The following is a 17,000-nucleotide window of genomic DNA, read 5'->3' as shown; positions in this document are numbered from 1 at the left end:
TCTCTCCCTCTCTCTCTCTCTCCCCCTCCCTCCTTCTCTCCCTCTCTCTCTCTCTCCCTCTCTCTCTCCCCCTCCCTCCTCCTCTCCCTCTCTCTCTCTCTCTCCCTCTCTCTCCCTCTCTCTCTCTGCAGTGGTAATGAGACCATCAGAGGGGCGATCTGCCAGGGATGTTCTTTCTCTATTTGGCAAACTGCATGATTGCCCCTCGAGCACATCGGGACTACTACCCTCATGTGATCATTATAAAGCCCTCTGACGTAAGCAACAGATCTGTGGCTGTGTGTGTGCGCGTGTGTGTGTGTGTGTGTGTGTGTGCGTGTGTGTGTGTGAGATGAGGGGATGTGAACACCAGTGTTTACCGATGATGTAAGCTAAGCAGCAGTGAGTTATTCCTGAAGATTGAGACGGATCCAGATCTCCATGCAGGATCTCCAGTGAGCGATGTTCACACTCTGGGACGTTGTGCTGAGCTGGTCCACCTCACACTCACACACCGTTTGTGCGTGGACAGAGGGGGCTTTCTGCTTGAGTGTCTGTGTGTGTGTGTGTGTGTGTGTGTGTGTGTGTGTGTGTGTGTGTGTGCGTATCTGCACGTGTATGTGTGTGTGTGTATGTGCGTGTGTATGTGTATATGTGTGTGTGTGTGTGTGTGCGCCTGTGTGAGTGTATGTGTTGCCGTGTATGTGTGTGTGTGTACGTGTATGTGTGTGTGTGTGTGTGCGTGTATGTGGTGTGTATATATGTAAGTGTGTGTATGTGTATGTGTATGTGTGTGTGTGTGTGTGTGTGTGTGTGTTTACGTGCGCATGTGTGTGTGTGTGTTTCGTGGGGTGGCTTTGGGCCACCGTGGAGGCTGCCTGCCAGGCTGGTGACAGCTGGGGTCCTCTTCGTCAGTCGTGGCCTGATGCTCTCTCAGACAGCCTTATCATGGGATGTCCCCTGCTTTGACTCCCCACACATGCTGCGGGTACACACACGCAACCACGCGAACACACACACATCGCACACGCGCACAAAGCCATAGGCAGCAGCACACATAGTGGCATCTGGCCTGCTTGCAGAGACATGAAGCGGCAGAGAAAAAGTAACACTCCTTGATATCTCATTTAGGTTACCTCACTTCTACCTCAAACCCAGATAAAGACAAAGTGCACCCACGCCATCCCCGAGGCGCAGTGAGACTACGCCTCCTCCCCCCCCCCCTCCGACGGTGTGCGCACGTATCCCTTCCTATTGTACCCCCACAGGCGGTGATTGTGTTGACAGTCAGACGCTTAAATTATTTCGAGCCTTCTTGTTCACACTCGACAAAAGGCGGCGGGATAAAGGGAGCTGGAGAGGGATCAATTGTTTTGATGGAAGCCTCTCGCCTGAACGGCGCGGCGGCATTGTGGCTGGCCGGCCCCCTGCCCGCCGAGTCTCGGAGAGTCGCCGCGGAGTGCGCGCCGTTCTCAATCAGCCGGGCGTTCGCACCGCACACTCCATCAAGAGGAGGTACTGAGGGAAAATAAAGTGATTTGTTCATATCCTTGAGCTTTTCAAGAGTGATGCACAAAAGCCATTGTGCCCGGTTGGAGTGAATGGGTCAAAAAAAAAAAAAAAAAGAAAAGGAAAAGAGGAGAAAGAAATGCAATGTCAAGAGTGATTCATGGGCTCAAGGCCCGTGTCACATACCCATCCCGCTAATTCCACAGGAAACACGGCCGCGAACGCACAGGCAGGCACCATCACGCACACGGCCACAAACATGCATGCATAAGAGCAGGCACGCACACACACACACACACACACCCACCCACCCACAAACATACACACACTAAAACGCACACCTGTGAATGCACGCGCACAAAATGCACACGTCAGTCACACACACAACCACGCACACGCAGACACACACACACACATGTATCACTATATATACTGTATCAAATGTCACCCGTGTTACAGCTCATCTTAATGTCTGTGAACTTTCCCCCCACGAGGTTGACGTACGCCGCAGAAAGCGGAATTACAATAAAAAGGAAACGCAAAAGATACAGATACAAAGACAACGGCTCCCCGCCCCTCCGTATTTACATAGCGCCGCGCGAGTTCATCTCCCCGAGGCCAACGGTGGCTTCCCAAAAACCCGAGATGTGAACTCCCCCATTAAATATTAACCATTCCCATTCCCAAAGTGGCCGTCAAATCCCAAAACACACACCTCCAACGACACAGCGGCGGTGGCGGCGTTAGAGACCCCATCCATGGCGTCCCCCCCACACCCCCCACCCCAGCGCTACCCTCCGAGCGCTCCCCGCTGAATAGCCGGCGCCGCTGTCGCCCGCTTGCGCTCTTGACGAGGCAGGGAGTTCAAAGAGCCAGGAACCTGGGGGGTGGGGGGGTGAAGGAAATAGGGTGGGGGGAGGGGGGTGGCGGGATGGAGACGAGGGTGAGGGAGAGAACGGGGAATGGGAAGGTGAATGCGGCTGCCGCTGCCTACATGTGCTCATTCTTATGTGAATCTATAGGGAGCAGAGCGGCGTTCTGTGCGTATGGGGGGGGGGGGGGGGGGGGGGGGGGGGGGGGGGGGGGGGGGGGGGGGGGGGGGGGAGTTAGTGCGAGGAAGGAGGTATTTAAAATCCCTGCTCCCGGTGCGGGGATGCACAATGCGTTCTGATCCGCAACCTCGCACTCACCCCCGTGGTCGATTGTTTGGGAATAGACGGCGTGTGAGTGGGAGTGGGTAAGCGCAGAAGTTTGAATGCGGGCTTTTGATGTCCCACAAAAACACAGATCTCTGAGGCATTTATATGTAAATGATGGATAACATGAGGGGATTCAATACGAAAGATATTTTTTAAGAAAAGCCATTGAAGTGTTCTGATTGACCTTTTTTTTTTATACACAATAGACAACGGGAAGGCAAAGGGCACATGCATATCTAAACACACGCTCAGATGTGAATGTATGTTGTACACACACACACACACACACAAACATACACACACATCCCTCTCTCTCTGCATATGCACACGCACACACACATACACACAGGCACAAATAGCACCCTCCCTTCACATACACGCGCACACACACACACACACGTGCACACACCCACACACACACACACACACACACACAGGTTACATGTTGGTTAAAAACTCCTTGACATTCAAACAACTGATGTTTTGGAATTTGGTTCCAGAAAATAGTTTTCTAAAAAGCTGATTTCCCTTCCATACGATCCAGTGTGTCTAGTGAGGGCGTCACCTGGCGATTCATCCGCAAACGTTCACGCTTGCGTCCAGCCAGAGCACGCTCTGTTGTCAGGGAAACCGGAGGAATCGCTTTTTATTTGGACACTGACTTGTGTTCACACACGACCACAACCCGGTCAATTGCCAGAACATTTAGACTCTGCAACCGCATGCGTGAAGTAAACCTCTCCTGGCTCACACCATTACACCCACCACCAGGATATAGGAAGGGGGGGGCAACAATTAAAGGAAGGAGAGAGAAGTGCAGAAGAAGTAATATAATAAAAAAGAAATACATACACTACAAAGAAAATAATACAATTAGGTCGTGGGGGGATAGTACGGCTTTGAGACCCGACCCTCCCCCCCCCTCCCTTATCTCACATCTGTCTGGAGAAGCGTGTCAGAAGTGCCTTTTTGAGTCGACGGGGTTAAAAGAGGAGGCGGTTTTCCCGCCGCAGACGCCGTTAAACGGTTCAGCGGTTTGACAGTGGCTGACGCTACAGACGCCTGCTCTGCCCCCCTGGGGGTGCCACGCATCCTCCCGGGGGCACATCAAAACACACACCTATAGCGCCGCCCCCGCCCCCGAGATCAACAATAACACAGCGGGGGGGGGGGGGGGGGGGTAGCCTCTGAGCAGCCCATCGGAGGCTGGTGGAAATAGGAGCACTTTCCCGCTCTTCTTTGTGTTGTTTTCCCCTCCCTTTATGTCCGCTGCCGTAATTGAGTTGGCAGTTAGAGGCGGGGGCGCGCACGCCGCCTCGCGTGGAACCGGAGAACCGAACGTGTTCTACATGTAAGGTAAAGCCGCTGGCGTCACGGTGCCCCGCTCCACAGCTTTCCGTGTGTGCTTTTGCTTTATCGTATAACATTTTTGCGATGCATTATAACAGTTATGTATTCATATATTTGATCCATGTATTGTGCCTTTTTTTTTCTTTTTCGTGGGATGAGGGGGGGCTGAGAGCTAAGAACGATATGAATGAGTGTAATCCTTGCCTGTACCTCTCCCTTCGTGTGCGCTGCAGCTGGTAGTCTCTTGTCTTCCCACACACGCACACAAAAAAAGACGACAAACAAACACACACACACACACACACACACACACGCACAAACTGCTCCATTTTACCGTCATTACACAGTACGGTCTCCCCCCCCCCCCCCCCCCCCCCCGCTCCCTTTGGAGCCTTGTTCTGCCTCCGGTGGTACATTTGACGGTTTGTCGAGCGGCACGTAGGTGTGTAGCCTCCGCCGCGCTCCTGATCAAACAGCCGGGCTGACGCAGGGCCAATTACCCGGGCTGCCTCCTCTCATCTCTCGTTTAAGGGGAGTGACGGTGTGGGGCCCGCCGCGGAGCGGACGACGGGAAGAAGAGGAAGAGGAAGGAGAAGAAGAAGAGATAGAGAGGGGCGGAAGGTATGTAGGAATGAAAAGGGGGACGAAAAAAACGCTGAAAGTGATAGCGGCAGCGTGTTATTACAAGACTGGCAGATGTGAAAGTACCCGGTTCGCCGTCCCACGGGGAAGTTGACATATGCACCATTATGAAAAAGTAAACAATGGCTCAGACACTTTTACGCCTTTTATGGAAAACCTTAAGCCTCAGCAATCTGTAAATAGGCCAGCGTGAGGCGGTAAAAAAATGAAAAAAAACAAAGAAGGGAAAAAGAAAGAGAGAAGAAATGGGGAATATTAAGTCAAATCAAAAGTTACACACTAGGTTGTGTGTGGCTGTGAACCCACGCACCCTGCCAGCCACCCTTGTACTTCTTGCTGCATGAATGCATGTCACTTGGTATTGTGCCACATTTTATACCAAAAGAAATGTGACATAATATAAGTATTTTTCATACCCATAAAATGTGTTTTTTATTATTTTTCTCTTCAGAATTCAATTCAAGGTTGAGCGAGAGTTAAACCGTGTGCATAGCCTCTCCATTGTTCGCTCCACGCTCAGGAGCACTCAGACAAACACAGTATGGGTTAATGTGTTGCATTTAACATAACGCTTCCACAGGTGGACTGGGGCTTCTGAGGGCTTACTATAGATTTACTAGGCAGATCGCTACGGCGACGAGGAGCAGGAGGATACTGAGGATCCATGTTAACCGGCCGTAGGGATTAACTGGTGAATTAAAGAAGAGAATGAATAAAGGCTAATGTTTAGTCATTGCGCCATATGAAATGCACGCAGGCACACATGGCCGCACACACGCACACCAGCACACACATACACACCCACATCGGCACGCACACACACGTACTCTGACTGCAAGCAGACCTTGAACTCGGCCCTTGCGTGGGTTTGGAACTTATTGCAGCTGTAGTAAAAGGATGCGCTGAATAGCGGTTGGAAAGTAGTTTCAAGAGAGACCTTGCCTCTGGATAAGCTGTTCTTCTACTTGCGTTGGTGAAGGTATAGCTGAAGGGGGGGGAAAGTGAAGTGGAAAAATGTAATTAGGAAGAGGAAAAGGCTGGTTCTGACAATTGCCCAGAGAAGCCTTGGCTTGTTGCGGCACAGGCTACAGCGCTCACAACAGGAGCCAAGGAAAAAGATATTAGAAAAGGAGGCAGCGCACGGGCTGCTTTATCAGGCGGAGAGACGGTGAGGATGAAAGAGGAGAGGCTGCATAACCATGAGCCGGAGAAACAAGGGCGAGGGCATTCGCTAACCGTGTTTCTATCAGTAAAGAAAAAAAACAAAAAACTAAGTGAAACATCACCACAGTGGCATTAAGTTGAATAAAGAAACAGATTTAAAGACGGGCGGGCTTCACCCACCGACGGTCGCCTTGGACTTGGCCGAGTAGCGCAGGATCCGGCCGCCGAGCGTGGTGTTCTCCTTCACCGCCGTCTCCGCCTCCCGCTCCATCACGGACGCCAGCCCCCGGGCCAGGGGCGCCAGGTAGGCGGCGGCCACGAAGGCCAGGACGGCGTGGAGGGTCTCCGTGACCCCGCCCAGCACCTGCAGCTCCTCGCTCACCGCCGTGAGCAGGGCCGGCCGAGCCGTGCGGAGGGCGGAGGAGACTCTGTCGAAGCCCGTCTCGCCGGCGGGACACGAGCCGAGGGCGGCGTGCAGGAGGGACAGGACCCAGTGGCTCCTCGCCGCCTGTCAGACCACACGCCACGCAAGGGTTTGACGAGAGCCCGGCCGAGATATCGCCCATATCGGCCGACCGCAGATAGATGGTATCGGCGTATATGATTGCCAATATGCGCCGATAGGAAATGGGGTCGATATATGAATGTCATAAACTCTTCATATATCCTCTAATGTCGTGGTGGGGCCTCTAAATGCTTTAAAGGAGCACATCCACCTAAACACTCCCAACACTAACAGTTTGACATCATGTTCTGTGCAAAGGTTAGTAGCTCCTCCCCATGCTACAGCTAATTGGTTCCTTTAGCTCATGATTAACGGCCGGTATATATATATATATATATTTGAAATATCGGCCGATATGTCTATATTGGTAAATATTTTATTCCCTACATTTGTAATGGCATCGGCTCCTGAAAACCCAGTATCGGTCGGTCTCTAGTTTTCACGGGTTGGTAATAAGGTTTAATCAGTAGTATTTAATAATTTTTTGGGGGAGGGGGAAGTATTGTATTGCAGTATAGTTCAAGACATTCTCAGCAACTAAACAGTACAATCGACTAACATATGGTAGGTAACGGTACGTACTGTGTATTAGGAGCTTCAGATACAATCAAGTTAGTAGCAGATTAGATTACATTAGTGTTAGCCACAACGATTTCACAGGGCTGACCTGGTAGTGTGAAAGCACTTCAGCCTCGGGATAGAGGAAACACAGCTGCTGGAGGCAGTGGACCCGTTCGGAGAGGGACAAGGTAAACAGCCGCCTGGGCCCATGAACCTCTGGAGCGCAGCAGGACAGCCGGGCCAGCAGGTGGCGCCGCAGGGGGCGACGCACGTCGTCCCACGCCTCCTGGACCTACACAGAACGGGAGAGTGAGTGGACCGGGAGACGCAGGTGTCAGCGATATTTATTATAACAACGTCATGCACTGATTGTTGACCGTCAGCCTGATTCACTTCCTCTCCCTCTCTGCGCCATACAAAGACTTTTTGTGGGGGAAGGTCAGAAATCATGTGACATTGTAGTGTTAAGATATGAATGCAGTTCACCACGATGGATGCTTGAAAGAACTGTGTTGAGAAACTCCATGACCTACAACATGTACAGTGACCATGGCGACTATGACAAAGATAACCGCTTGTGATTGGTTGAACTGACTTACTTGCGGGCTAAAGCCGTAAAGGAACGACATTGGTAAATTCAAATAAATATAATTTTTCCCTCAAAGCAGAAGTGGTGGCATATGTGTTCAGTCCCATTCAGCTCCATGATTTGCAACCATTTTGATTATAACAGGCTATGTTGAGTTATTTAATAAAAGACAAAAACAAACAACGTCTAATTCGTTAGCACTTCACTCTATTACTTGGACGCAGCCTAACTACTCTGGCACACAGAGTTAATTAAACCCCAGAGCGTGTTTATTTGGGGGTTGAATCAACTCCCACTTTAACGTCCCAAATTGAATCCCATAACACCAGCAATCATCGGACTGGCCATACCTCCAGGGAGCAGTCGTCTCCCAGCGCGTTGACCACCGGGAACGAGGAGGCGGCCGGCTGCCCTGACAGGGAGCCGGAGCCAGAGGAGGAGGAGGGGGGGCTGGAGAAGGAGACGCCGCACTGGGAGGACAGGTTCACCAGCAGCAGTAGCACCGTCTCCTCTCTGCCCTCCTCGTCCGAGCCCAGGTACTGGTGCTGATGGGATGGAGAGGGCCGTGACAGGAAGGAAGGCGGAGGGAGATGGAGGAACGGATTTGAGGATGCAGCATGATGCTTCGGCACAGGTGGCCATTTAGAATATGTATTAACAACGAAAAGGTTAACTAAGGTTGATCTCAATCATAGCAAATATTATCTAGCACCATTGTTTATTTTTGCAACGGGGCTTCCTGTATTTTTCCGATGTCTGATGTCCCTTCTTTGAATGTGAAAGTACGTTCTGCTAGCTGTTTTTCGAAAACGGCACTGCTCGAATTGAATCCCCCATCATTGACGGGGCAATGCATTACCAAGGCTTTGAGGAAGTCCATGATGTCCTGATGTCCTGTGGCCACTGGCCGGGTGCCACTGGGGCTCTGGGGGCTGAGCCACTGCAGGACCTCCGAGGGGCTCGCGGGCCGCTCCCCGGCCGGGCCCTCTCCCATCTTGGCCTGCAGCTCCTTCAGGCTCTGCTCAATGCTGGACAAAACATATGGACATGCCCTGTGTGTTTACATGTACAGATTGAGACACACTGTTCACGATAGTAACGCCACATTCCTCAAGGGGGTTAGTGTCACATTGCCTGTGTGCACATTTGCACACATTACAAAAACACTCGCTCCCTATTGCTCTCCCCTGCTTTTGATATGTATCTCTTTATCGCTCTCTCTCTCTGCCTCTCTGTTGCCTTCTACAGTTAGAAGCGAGTGACAGATACTGGAGCATCACCAGTAATGAACAGAGACATCGGTGTATCAATGTGTACGGGGTGTGTACTGACACTCACACACACACAAACCATGTTATAATTTGAACTGACTGCATCAAGTTTGAATGTTCATCCTCTTTATGTGATAGATATAAATGACATCCTAGGGATCATCATGTTTAGTAATCTCCATGCAAATCCATGCATACACTCCTCAATGTGTGTGTGTGTGTGTGTGTGTGTGTGTGTGTGTGTGTGCGTGTGTGTGTGTGTGTGATTTAACATAACAAAGTTGTGCTGTATGCCGCTGCCCCATTGTCTGCGCCTTCTCCACATCTCTCTGTCTAACTGTCTGTCTTTCTTTCTGTCTCTCTCTCTCTCGCTGTCTCTCTCACTCTCTCTTTCAAAGTAAACATGCACACTTACACTAAAGAACCTACAGACACACACGACATGTTTTTGAACAAATGTCCATGTGTGTGTGTGTGTGTGTGTGTGTGTGTGTGTGGAAGTGTGCACGTGTGTTCATATCTGTGATACAGAGCCAAAAGGCCATTTTGCTATCATACCGCTCATACTCCTCCCCCTCTATCCCCTCCACCACAGGACCATAAACCACCTCCTGCTCGCTCCTGGGCCATGAACATATCCAGATGTCTTCCAACGGCAACACATTAAATAACTGTTCAATCGGATACACTTGGAACGGGGGGGGGTGTACAGGGATAAAATGTTATAGACTGTTAAAAATCCCTGTCCTCTAGATTGAACATTGGGGCATGTACTGCTGTCCCCTCTCTCTCTCTCTCTCTCTCTCTCTCTCTCTCTCTCTCTCTCTCTGTATATCTATCTTTCTTTTTCTCTCTCACTCTCTCTTCTCAGCTCTCTTTTTATTTTGTTGACACCAACCTGCTGACTGATAGAATCGTGATTATATAGCGAGCGTTAATGTCAGAGTTTTGTGGTTCCGTGCCTAAGGTCAGACATAAGTATTTGTGTGTGCGTGTGCGTGTGTGTGTCATTGTTTTCCTAGAAGGCTACACTACACTGAATACTGTGGTACAGTGACCGATCCAGTATGTTTGAGACTGTTTTGGTCAGCTGGCCTGGGAAGCATGGATTGTAGCGGTGCACTGACATTAAATCTTAGGGCTGGGCGATTAATCGAATTTTGATCGCAATTTCGATTTTAGCGTCAAACGATCACAAAAGTAACATAATCGAGTTTTTCGATTTTCATTTCATTTTCATTTTTTTATTTTTATTTTTTTTGTTTTATAGAAAGGGCAGCTGGATACATATCTGTTTGTCATTTTAGATTGGAACATTTTCTTTTGGACCATTGAGTGTATTTTTTAAGGCGAAATTTCAAAGTTCTGTTACAAAAAAATTATTCGGAGAGACATGCTGAATAAATACAACATGTGTTCAAACTCAAAAATAATCGTTTGAAAATCGTGATTTCAATATTGACCAAAACAATCGTGATTAGGATTTTTCCCATCATCGAGCAGCCCTACCCTATCTTACCACAAGGTGTGAGTGTGATTAGCCATTGCAAGCCGTTTCAAAATCTGCCCTAAACTGTGACATAGTGACATCTCCAGTGAAAAGCTTGTAATGGCTAATCACAACTGGTGGTGAAATAGGGGGCACTTCAATACATGAATGTGATGTCTATACATATACTCCTTTATCTTTAAGGTAAATAAGTGCATAAACCGGAGTAAATGGGTTCAACCAAAATGACTGCAGTTTCAAATGGTCTCATCTGAACTTAACTAAAGCATTGCACAAAGCTTTCAAGGCACCTTAGACACCAGATGCTCACTCGCTGGTTTAGCCTGGAACTCAAATAACAAGCATTCTCTTTCCCACTAAAATACCCAGTCCAGGGTGTAACCAGATGTATAATTGTTGTTTTTTGTTTCCCCGTTAAATAAAGATAAGATGCCATAGTACTATCGGTACTTTATTGATCCCAGACGGAAATATATTAATCCAACGCCAACCTATCGTGGTATAGAAGACAAACACTTCAATAAAATTGTTGTAACCACTGCAGGAATATTATGTATATAAATATATATCTTTATGTTTATATAGAGAGATATAGATATACAGTATACTGTATCTCTGTATATATGCAGCTATAGTATATATATATATATATCTTTACACATAGACTCCTCCTCTTCTAATACTCTTTCCATTTGCTTCTGAATGCCCGCCTTTCAATTACCGCTCCTTCAACCCTTGCGCTGTAAGGTAGACCGTGGCCGCGGATGGTCTGTGTCGACAAGTCCATCCGGCTCTACAGAAACGCCCTGACCTTTAGCCTGCCAATGTGTGAGCCACTAGCAGTCCTAATCAACTGGGCCGGATTAGCTCCACAACCTGATGACTTCCACTGCCAAGAGCTCAGACGCCCAAAGAGAGAGAGAGGGAGAGAGAGAGCAAGAGAGAGCGAAGGAGAGAGAAGGAGAGTGAGAGCGAGAGCAAGTGAGATGGAAAGAGAGCGGGAGAGAGATGGATTCAGGAAAAGAATGAGAGACAAAGACGGCCAAAGTGGGATAGAAAAGAGAAGACCCCAGATAAAGGATTAAAAAAAAAAAAGCATTCAGCTTTCACAGTCTGGACGACAATGGACAGGACAGTAATGGCAAACGCCGCAGTTAGAAACTCAACAAAAGGCCCACGAGTGAGAGATGGAAGCAGAGGCAACGAGACGGAATGGTTTCCTAAAGCACCTTGACAAACATGGTAGTGTAACTGACATGCATAAACACACACACACACACACAGCACAAAATCCGAATGACTGCAGAGGGAGAGAAAAAGAAAGCGAGAGAGAGTGAAAGAAAGAGAGAAAGAGAAACAGAGAGAGAGAGAGAGAGAGAGAGAGGATGCAAGAGGAGGTCTTTCATTAGATATGATGGCACATTTCACAGCTCCCTGACTTACAGAAACCCAATCCGGCGATTAGTCAGCGCTTTGACGTTATCTTAAGTTCCTTGTCAGAATTAATTTAGTGTGGGTGGGCTACAGCGAGGCAGTCTGTCTGTCGTGCTCCACTCCTCTTGTCCATTGGGGTGTGTGTGTGTGTGTGTGTGTGTGTGTGTGTGTGTGTGTGTGTGTGTGTGTGTTTGGTGTAGGGGAGCAGGAGGGATCCTTTTCAAATAAGCCCCAGCTCAACTGAGTGCCAAAGCAGCCGCCGGGGAACCGAATAACTGCCCTATCAAAGGGGCCCATTCTGTGCATGGAGAGAGGGTTGGGCTGGGTGGGGTACAGGGGGTGAATGGGCCTGAATGAACAGGGGGAAAACAGATCTCTCCCTTGGCCGGGACCCATGGCCCACTTAGTGCCCTCGGCCTCCAGCCAGCAGGGCCCGCCGGACACCAGAGAGGAGATAACACCAGATACACTCACCTGACACACTTCTCCTGCACCGCTGCACGCAAACTCAATCCCCTCCCTTTTTTTTTTTTGTTAAGATGGAAATCTATGTTGTGTGTCTGTGTTTTCTGTGTGTCTTTAGAGACTGTACATTAAATCTCTGTCGACAAGCTATCACGTGACAAATTCATACACCGTTTCCAACACGCGCAAACACAGACACAGACACAGACACACACACACACACACACACACAGTGATGTAGGGGTACTTATGTTGCAGCCTGATCAGGATTGGCAGGAGGCTAGTGGAGACCATTTGCCTCAGTGCTCTCTGCGGTGAAGTCGGAGGCATCTATACTGTAAGGAGACTTGCACTGACACTTAATTAGGTCTCTTCCTGTCCCAAATACACACACGCACGCACGCACGCACACACACACACACACACACACACACACACACACACACACACACACACACACACACACACACACACACACACACACACACACACACACACACACACACACACACACACAAACACGCGTGCACGTTCACACACACACACAGACACACAAACGCAACGCACACACATCCCCGGCTCAACCTGAGCCCCGTGCAGCCAGTGTCCCATCTGATGAAACTAATGGATTACAGCATTTCAATTTGTGGGAGCCGGCTCCGTTGTCAGCGTATCTTAATCTCTTTTAATCAGGGAGCAGCTCTTAGTCAAATGTCTGACATCTGAGAGCTGGGAGCAGCCAGTCACTTTGACCCATAAACAGGTGAGAGCTCATTCACAGGGGCTGGCATTAGATACTGCATATCTCTTCCTTGGTCTCTTCCCCCCCCCCCCCCCCCCCACCCCGTCTTATTTCACTTTGTGTTTGCTCGTTGTATCGAGCCATCCTAACGTCTCGCCTCCTTCCTGTCCTCGCTCCTTATCGGCATCCATCCGCTGTCTGCGGCCTTATCTTCATCCAGCCACTGTATATGTGTATGGGTGTGGACAGATGTGGGTGAGCGCACATACACACACACATACACAACGCAATGCATGTGCGCACACACTCACCTGTGCTTACAAGCACATGCCCACACACGCACATCTGCTTACACGCACACACACACACACACACACACACACACACACCCCTACTTGCGGTCAGGTGTGCCTGTATGCGCTGGCACCACAGGAGAAGGTATATAAGAAACCCACATCTAATCCAGTTTGAATTCAGGGAGAGAAAGGGAGGATAAATGGAAGATAGATTCCTTCTGCTGTTGTTCTGCTGAGGGGACTGTCTGAGAGGTGATGTGAAGTGGAGATGGCTGCAAACAGACACACTGACCAGTTCCCCCCCTCCCCCCCAAACCCACTTCTACCACCACGGACAGGATCGTCTTGTTTTTAGCCCCATTCCCCATTATCCGGAGCCTTTGTTCTCATAATGGTTACCCCTCTGCCATCTGCGGGAACACAAAATAACCCTTTAATGCAAAGAGAGCAGAAAAATGGCCCGGCCTTCAGTAATAAGCCTTGAATTACCCACCCAAGGGTTTTCGTTTCAAGATGTGGAATCCTCAATTATTATGTTCCCATTTAGAAGAGATGGGAAAGAAAAGGGGGGGGGGGGGCGCGAAGGGGGAGGGTGAGGGAACCCGATGGAGAGGTATTGAGAAAGAAAAGGGGGAGCAAAGAGAATGAAGCAGAAGGTAGAGAAAGTGGGGGGGGGGGGCGCGCTGAAGAGAGAGGAGAAGGTGGCCAGACGCTAATGGCGCCAGAGTGAGGCTTTGTTGAGCCGTTACATTTAGCTTTTTCCTCGCAGGCTTTTTCTTGCCTTTCCACCACAAAGGATAAAAGAGCTAAATTCGATTTTTTTTCCCGTACTATCCTCATCATTTCCTCTGTATTTCTCACTCTCTATCTCTTAACCTTACCGAATCTTCATTTTCTCAGTGTGCCGCGGCAACATTGATATCCTTTCAACAGGTGTGGTGCGCCATGACATAGAACGTTCAAAGGAACCACAAGTGTTGACTGTTAAGTGGCCTTTAATTCATGATTGTGAGCGGATGGATTTTCCAGTTTGGATTTGATGCTCCCCTCATCAGAATTATACAAAAATGTTTCCATGACACACAAGGTCAATCAATCATCACAAAGAAGGTTGACATGGTGTTTTGTTTTGATCCATTAATACTCAGAACAGCATAGTCATAATATTGAGTATAATACCCACTATGACTTGAATGATGATGAAAAGTATGATAATGTATAATGCAGGCGGCTTCAGCAGACTCACCTGCAGGCGTTGAGATGGAGCTTTTCCTCTGTGTCTTGGAGAAGCTGCTGGTAGTCCATCTCGCTGGGCACCCCAGGGACCAGCAGCTCCATGAAGGCATGGTCGTGTGGAAAGTCCCCCGGCCACTCCATGACCCCGCTGCCGGACCACAACCACAATGAATTCAGGGACATGAAGACAAGTCATCCAGAACATCATCCACTTCACTGCATGTGGCACAATGGCTCTATGCTTAGAAGAAAATCATATTGTTTAATTGTTGCATCAACGCAAATGCAAAAAGCGCCCGATAATGACTTCCAAAAGTAAACAATTTGAAGAATACCACACAATGCTTGTTAATCTTCATACCGGCCACTGACACAAGCCGTCTCCACACAACATAACGCACGTTGCCATACCTGAGTCACGCCATTGACTCCATTGATGTGTGTCATTCTATTTATTCTGGACGGGTCCCTGAATTATAGGTGCAGATGATTTACACTTGACAGCCGAGGGAAGCGGTATGATCAACAAAATATGTGTTGACTCCACACATCCCCTCCATTTATGATTAACATCATGGAACGCTCTAATCAAAACACATTGCCTCAGCTTCTCACCACCACCACCTACAGACACTACAGTGGATTAACACTGGCAACCGCCCCGACACTGTGAATCCACTTACAGACAGGCTCCACTTACAGACGGCTACGTCTTTGTGATACCACCACTCTGAATGAAGAGGACCACCTCTATTCCTAGCTGGCTGCTTAGCACTACGCGCTAACCAGCCAATCCCACTCTGGTGTGTATCCCTCCGACAACACCACATCAACTTTGTCATCAGTGTGAGTCAAGTGCAGGGTAATGGAGGGCGCCAGCACCAATTTGCCATTCTCCCGCTCTCGCCCCCACGACTGCACCGGCTTGCTCTGATTTTAATAATTCCTGTCAAACTCCTGAAAGCGGGCTGCTCTTCCACTGCACACGCACACAGTACACAGTCAGCCCTCTGACAGTAGAGACAGGGAGAGGTTCAACATTCATTTAGGTGCATGTAAAAGGCAGCCATTCCAGCTGTACAAATATTACGTTTATTTTCTCGACAATTCAGCTCCTGCGTTGTAATCGTCCTCTATTCTCCGTCCCACTAACCAACATCCACTCTCAACATTCTCATTCTCGCTGTGTGTGTCAGTGCTTAAGTAACTAAGTCAATTGGGCATCGCTTATTGCATAGTAGGGAGTTTGTCAATGTGTCTTTTAGATAGCCAACTACATAATGAAATAAATGTTGGCCAGGTGGTTTGTCTGAAAGTGTCACTGAGTAGTGGGATGTAAAGAATGGTGGTTTGTGTGTGTGTGTGTGTGTGTGTGTGTGTGTGTGTGTGTGTGTGTGTGTGTGTGTGTGTGTGTGTGTGCGTGCGTGCGTGCGTGCGTGTGCTTACCAATCAATCTTATCAATGAATGAGTGTATGTATAAGCGTTGACCTTCTCAATTAGTTTTTGATTTTGTTTGTGTACAACAAGGCAGCTAATGTGTGCATTGTGTAAGGATTCATCAGTCTGAACGCGCAAACTCATTAGAGCTATGCAGTCTCCAGTGTGCTATCATTAGCTTCCTACAGAGCAGATGTTTAAGGGCCCACCGAGTATTGAGTGTTGCCACAGCGATGACGGTGCTAGCTAGGCCATGCTAAGCTACTCTGTGTCTGCCACAGACATTGAATCAGAGGCAATGGCTGCGAGTAGGAAGCATGAAACAGAGAGAGAGAGCGAGCGTGCGAGAGAGAGAGCGCTGCAGTGTGTGTTACTGCAGTTCCATCTCACTTGATCCAGCCTGTCTACATCGGCAAGGGTAACACATAGGGCCATTTACAGTAATGAGTGTGTCCTAAAATATTTAGCAGCACATCCCCCAGCACACCTGCTTTAAGCCACTTAGAGCATGACAAGTTAAAGTCAAAATTATTTTAAAGGGGGCAGCTAAGAGCTGTGTGGGAAACATCATAAATTAAAGAGGTGCATAATCTAAGATTACCACGCTGCTGAGACTGATCTAAAGCTCAGGGTGGTAGGATGGATTGCTGTGCAGCAAACACTGAACTGGTCATGAGTGGTTTTATCATAATTTTGCCACCCTCTGTCCTCATCTGTGGATACAGCACCAAAATTGTAGATGGTAAAAAAAAAAGTGCTCATGGAATATGGAATATGTGTGGAACACAATGGAATGGAAAAAAAAATTGTATTATATACACACGCACACACAAACACACGCACACACAAACACACACACACACACATACAAACACTAACACAAAAACAACAGCAGAAAAACTACAACCTTTTGAAGTATATGATTCCACAGGTCAGGTGACACATCTCCACATTTCATTTGTCATCCAAGAAAAAGCGGGAGACAACAGGCATAAGCCATGTGTGAAACCATATTCATTTATCCATCCCACACATTGTTTTGATTAAATTGGCCGCACTCTACAACACTGCTTCAATCTATTGATGTCAGAGGGCAGTCATATGTTCTGC

The 17,000-nt window shown here is 48.6% G+C and overlaps 1 protein-coding gene across 1 annotated transcript in view; it reads right to left on the bottom strand.

Annotated features, from left to right (window-relative positions):
- Positions 1-17,000, bottom strand: part of kiaa0825 (KIAA0825 ortholog) — a gene marked incomplete at its 3' end in the record, with an annotated part of 104,615 nt that overhangs the window by 86,714 nt on the left and 901 nt on the right. The window contains 5 exon segments of the mRNA XM_079751840.1: positions 6,028-6,351; positions 7,016-7,201; positions 7,849-8,043; positions 8,358-8,526; positions 14,463-14,600. Coding sequence (XP_079607966.1) covers positions 6,028-6,351; positions 7,016-7,201; positions 7,849-8,043; positions 8,358-8,526; positions 14,463-14,593 — 1,005 coding nt within the window. The 5' untranslated portion in view covers positions 14,594-14,600.

The sequence above is a fragment of the Pollachius pollachius genome (genome assembly GCF_949987615.1).
Source record: "Pollachius pollachius genome assembly, chromosome: 1".
NCBI lineage: Eukaryota > Metazoa > Chordata > Actinopteri > Gadiformes > Gadidae > Pollachius > Pollachius pollachius.
Note: the sequence above shows the minus strand (reverse complement) of the source record. Positions and strands in the feature narration are given on the sequence as shown.